This window comes from Cotesia typhae, unplaced genomic scaffold, assembly GCF_013202065.1.
Source record: "Cotesia typhae breed Kobodo isofemale line unplaced genomic scaffold, CoteBio_Ctyphae contig_11, whole genome shotgun sequence".
Lineage (NCBI taxonomy): Eukaryota > Metazoa > Arthropoda > Insecta > Hymenoptera > Braconidae > Cotesia > Cotesia typhae.
Genome location: NW_027423711.1, coordinates 3,356,779 through 3,362,579, shown reverse-complemented (window position 1 = coordinate 3,362,579; position 5,801 = coordinate 3,356,779). Strand labels below are relative to the sequence as shown.

The following is a 5,801-nucleotide window of genomic DNA, read 5'->3' as shown; positions in this document are numbered from 1 at the left end:
AAATATTATTTTAAAATTTTATAATAATGCAATTATTATAAAAAAAATCTTTAATATTAAAATAGAGATGAAATGTATGTGAAACCAATTTATTCGTGATATGATTGGTTGAAAATAACTATTCTCATTATGATTGGTTGAAAGTGAATATAATATACATAAACGACACATAAATATATCAAACAAATATGAGGCGCGCGCTTGCGCGCGCAAATTTAAATTTTAGTTTAATTAAAAAATTCCACATATGAAAATTGATAAAAATTACTGGTGAAAATTTTTAGAAGCATTTTTTTACTGTAATTGATTCGTTATTAAAATTTTTTTAATTTACAGCTGACGGCTAACTTCAGCATTATTAGTTTCTAGCGCCGTCTAGCGGGAGAGTTTGAAAACCTATTTAAATTCTTAACCTTAAAATATTATTGGTTTGTTTTGTTTATTCTGTTTTTCTTTTTCAACTTCGTAACAATCGTTTGAACATGTGAGATATTTTTTATTTTTAAATAAGTATTAAAACAATGTTTCAAAATACACAAATTTTTAAATTTTGGAAAATCTAAAGAGAATTCATTGATTGTAAATTAAACTATCAAAAGGTATGTTTGAATATTTTTTGTAATTATATACAAGTGGGGTCGACCACGTTTTGGGCCATAACTAGGTGAAAAATTAACATTTTCAATTTATTTTTTTTATTTTGCTTGTTTTTACAGAGCATTTATGATAAAAACTTTCGTGAAAGAAAAATATAAAGATTTCGATAACTTTTTTGCTTTCAAAAGTTCGAAAAAATTTCGGCTTTCATGTTTTTGGATAAAATTTATATTTTTCTGATGTTTTTGATACATTTTTTTTTTTTTTGAAAAGTATATAAAAAAATGAACGATTAAAAAAAAAAAAAAATAAACATGACCCAGCATAGGTTGACTTCACTTGTAAATACTTACAACATTTTTTTTAATAAATCTATAACTAGAGTTATACAAAAAGATTAAAACAAAAATTAATTTTTTCAGGAAAATTTTGTCTTGATCGAAGGAAATTATTGCAGTTAATATTTCAAATATATTTAATTGAGAAGATTCAAATAGAATAAAATGTTTAATTCGGTGAGTAGATATAATCTATATTATTAAGAGAATTTTTTGGCTAATGTATTTATATGGTACAATAGGTTTTATGGTTAAATTTGGTATCGTGGGAAAAGTCTTGACCTAAAGTTGTACCTTTTCAAGGTTTCATATCATTAGGACCAATAGTCAATTTGTATTTGTTAATTAATTACTTGTTAAAACAGATTATAATTTTTCATAAATAATTTATCAACAGGATTTATATTCACAGATACAGAAAAAAAGTGGGATGTATTTAGCATCTTCATTGTATGATGGATTGGAAGACAATAATATGAACCAAGTAAAGGCATTATTAAAAGAAAAAGACGCAGATCCTAATATTTTAATTCCATCCTACGGTATTTCGCCATTTCACCTGGTGATTGGTAACGAATCAGAAGCATTTGCTGAAGAGGTGACCAAACTTTTTTTACGTCATGGCGGAGATCCTAACGTCAGATCGATTGATGGAATGACACCAGTTCACGTAGCTGCAGCCTGGGGACGTGTGCGAATATTAGAATTGTTACTCGCCAATGGTGGTGATCCACTGTGTGTCGATGATGAAAATCATACTCCATTTCACTACGCACTAGAAGGCTCGTTCTTTGAAGCTGTTTCTGTTTTGGCTAAATTTTCTTGCAAAACTCAAGATGACTATTACGATGACGACGAAGATAGTAACAGCGATAATGATAAACCTAAGGTTCAAATTACACTGGAAAAAATTTTTATCAATAACGGTAATGTTGTAGCCGAGTATGTACCATCGGACATTGATTTAACGAATCAGAATGTTGATGAAAAAAAACAAAATAACAAAATTTTTAATGATTTGTCTAGCTATAAATCAAATGGCTCAAGTTACAATTTACCTGATAATTTATCTGTACAAAAAGCATATTCTTACACAACTAACAATGATTCCTTTGATGATCTTCCAAATGATAATATAACATTTCGTCGACGTCCACGAGCAAATCGTAATAAAAATGCTATATCTCCAATACTACCTGATGATATGATCTCTAAATTAAAATCAGGGTTTATTGGAGATGAGCGGAAATTAGTTAACAATATAATAAAAAGACTGTCCGATTCGTTTGAAAAAACTACTGGCTCGTGGGCTAATAAAAAATTAAACGATGAAATGAAAAATAAACACACAAAAAAATTTGTAAGCTTACTTCCACAGCCAAAAATATTTAAAAATAACTTACAACATATGAATAAAAAAAAATCAAAGACATTGCTCGATACGTCGATTATCAGCAAATCACCTAATTGTTATATAAATATCAACAGAAATTATAAAAATAAATTTGATACATCGAACTCGTTGGAGAATGAATGTTTGACAAACCAAATGTCTTTGAACCTATCATCTAACAGTTCAAGTGGTAAAAGTGCAAGTTCAATGCCGAGAAAAGAGACCAAACAAGTGCAATGTAAGTCTAAAGAAAAAAAATGTTTGAATGACAATAATAATAATATTAATAAGAATTCATTAAATGGGAGTTACAATGAGAGTGATTATGTTTCTTCTTTTTCGACAAATAATGAATACAAGTCAGAAATTAATGACAGCTATTTTTTAAAAAATATTATTAGAAATTTAAATGATTCTTTTGACGATGATTATGATAAAGAAAATTCAGGATTAATAGATAGTGACGTTTTAATGAATAATAGAGGTTTTAAGTTGAATGGAGATAGTAGAAAAAATTTGAAGGAAAAAACAAAACCTGAGTCATTCAAAGGATCTCATCTACTTCTTCCGTCAAAAAATTTAAAAGAGAAGACAAGAGATAGGATTGTTGAGAAATACAGCAATAAAGAAGAAATAAAACAAGATAAAGAATTGAATATTTCTTTCCATGATAAAATAAAATCTATTCTTGAAAGTCCAGGATCTTCTACACCGACGTCGAATTATGTATCTGTAAGATCAGAGCTGAGTAACCAGGAGGAGCTAGATCTACTTTATGAAATAAATAGTATTTGTAAAGGCAATAAGACACCGCCTGCATCAATTTCTAAAGGATCTGACGAATCTTGGGCTACCGATGAGTCAACAGCACTGTCCGATGATTTTACGAATTCTTTGTTGATTTATAAACCATCTATTGATACAAGTAATGAGTGCGAAGGTTTAGTCCAAAGCCAAAAAGATAGTTCTAGTAATCAATTAAAAGTTGAAGATAAAACGCAAAGCAGCGATACTGATACTTACGAAACTCCTCTCCGGTCTTTTAGGTTTGTAAATAATTTCAAGTAATTAATTTTTATCAATAATTTATTTTATAGATGACTAATAAAGTTATTTATTTACAGTTCTTCAATGAGCAATGATTCGTTTGTTACTGTCGAAGAGCAGTATCATTACGTTGATCCTGAAAAAAAGAAAGCTTTTTTAGAACGTCGATTATGTGTTATACCGTAAGTAATTTTATAAAACTAATTTTCAATTCGATCGAAAATATTAAACTTATTTCTAAATATTTTTATTTATTAAGTTTATATTGAATGTTTTTATTACTCACAATGTTCAATATCTATTTGAAGTACTTACTTGCAAGTATGACGTAAGTGATAACGATTGTTAGTCGCAGCCATTTTACTGTATTTTTTGTATTGCAGAAGACTTGATGAGCCTGTTGAACATATTAGCGAATCTAGTTACTTTGAAGAAATGTGTAAGTATTTGTTATTAAAATAAAAACTTTAAGGGGCACAACTAGCGTGACAGCCAAAAAAAAGGCGATTTTTGGGAATTGAAAAAAAAAAAAAAAAAAAAACTACCGTATCAATTATTTTGAAATTTTAAGGGTATATTTATACATATTTTAAGAATACACAGTAAAATTTTTGAGAAAAAAAATTAAATATTTTCCGATTTTTTTTAAATTTCACACTAGAAATTTTTTAATTTTAATTCATTAATTAAGCGTAATATACTATTATTTCAGCTGAAATGAATGAAAGTTGCCCTTTAAGAGTCGTTCATAAATCAGTACAAGGTAAACTAACACTCGCAAATTGTGATCTTCGGAACCGTTTAATAATGTTGGGAGAACAACCTGGGCCTATAACATCAACAACTTACCACGTGTATTTAAAGCGACTTACTAAATTGGAAAAAAATGTTGATTTAAATGCTCGTATGCAAGAGCTGTCTCTCAAGCATGAAATTACACTTTCTCCAGTAGTGAAAAAAGGATTATTTGATCCTTGGACGTGCAATCTTCAGTCTTTCCAAGATCTCGAAGATCGAGTGTTCAAAGAATTCGAAACACCGAAACCTAATCGAAGATATCGTGGAGGTGTCTCAAAATCATATTTCAACTACATTCTCCTAGATCCACGAATTACAAATAATCTACCGCGAAATGGTCATCATTTATCACCCGGACAACGCTGGAGTATATTTCTTAAAGCTATTTTTTACATTGGCAAAGGCAAAGCGTCGCGACCAGCAGCTCATCTGTATGATGCATTTGACTTTTGGTTCAAAAATAAGTCCGATGAACCTTCTAAAAAAATTCAGAAAATTCTAGACATCTGGCGGGACTCAAAAGGTGTTATTTGTCTTCACGTTTATATGAATCGTATGCAAGAAGAAGCTTTTACCCGTGAGGCAGCTATGATTGACGCTATTGGTCTTGATAAATTGACTAATTGTGTTCGTGGAAATTATTATGGTATAATTACAACAATGAACAATTTGGATAAAATTGGTATTGGTAATTATTTGCTCTATAAAGCTATGGAAATTTTTATGTACGAAGGTGAACGGCAGCTATTTCCTCAAAGTATTAATTAATATTTTTTTAATTAGTTTAGTAAAAATATAAATTTTTTATATGATTTGAACATAAATATTTTATCAAATATCGCGTTCCAGATGCCATAAGGGCGTATAATAAAAATTCTGTTTTTTTTTTCTAAGTCCAAAAAAATTTTTTAGTTGGAAGAAAATTTTTTTTCAAACTAAAAATTTTTTTGGACTTGGAAAAAAAAAACAGAATTATTATTATACGCCCTTATGGCATCTGTAACACGATGTATCTAAAATAATTCTATAATTGCAAAAATTTTCTGCATAATTATAAATACAAATAACATTTTTTTAGATGTTATTAATTGTTATATTAATGTAATGACTATATTTTTAATTCAAGTTATAAAGATTTAAAAGGAATATTAATTTAAAGATATAAATATAATAATTTTAATTTAAAATTTATAGATATGTAAAAGTGCAATGATAAGTATTTTTGTGTAATTTTTATAGCAGCTTATGATACTCAGAATAATAATTGTATATAATTAAACTTGTCGTTTGATAAAAAATAAAAGAAATAAATTATGTTAAAATAATAAACATCAACAAATATTCATTTTTGAACAGTATAATTATAATCTATATAAAAATCTTACAGAATGAATTAAATTTATAGGTAAGGTCTGTCTGGAACAGTTTTTTTGGCTTTCTTATCTCTTGCGCGAGGGAACCATATATGCTTTGTCGTATAAGTCATTTTAGCCAACTCTTCTACTATGACTACTCGTGGTTTTTCTCGGCTGAACACCTTCATAGCTTCTTCCTCGGATGTCTTTAACACTGATTTCGGAGTTTGTTTAGCTTTTGGGATCGGTTTTGAACATTCGTACGGAAAATCG

At 28.4% G+C, this 5,801-nt stretch overlaps 1 protein-coding gene across 2 annotated transcripts; it reads left to right on the top strand.

The window, feature by feature from the left end:
- The first annotated feature begins 442 nt into the window (after positions 1–442).
- Positions 443–5,502, top strand: LOC141524737 (uncharacterized). Of its 2 annotated transcripts, none has more exons than XM_074238774.1 (6): positions 443–599; positions 1,020–1,112; positions 1,348–3,374; positions 3,453–3,557; positions 3,759–3,814; positions 4,088–5,502. In XM_074238774.1, the coding sequence occupies exons 2-6, from the start codon at positions 1,101–1,103 to the stop codon at positions 4,939–4,941; spliced, it is 3,054 nt and encodes a 1,017-aa protein (XP_074094875.1). In that variant the 5' UTR covers positions 443–599; positions 1,020–1,100; the 3' UTR covers positions 4,942–5,502. The 2 variants fall into 2 exon arrangements, with proteins under 2 accessions (XP_074094875.1, XP_074094867.1); XM_074238766.1 differs by having other exon boundaries at positions 1,333–3,374.
- The last annotated feature ends 299 nt before the right edge of the window (positions 5,503–5,801 follow it).

Excerpts from the sequence above, each read along its gene's own strand:
- LOC141524737 (XM_074238766.1), top strand. Across the intron at positions 3,558-3,758 it reads CGTCGATTATGTGTTATACC|AAGACTTGATGAGCCTGTTG; the intron begins GTAAGTAATTTT and ends TTTGTATTGCAG. Across the intron at positions 3,815-4,087 it reads TAGTTACTTTGAAGAAATGT|CTGAAATGAATGAAAGTTGC; the intron begins GTAAGTATTTGT and ends CTATTATTTCAG.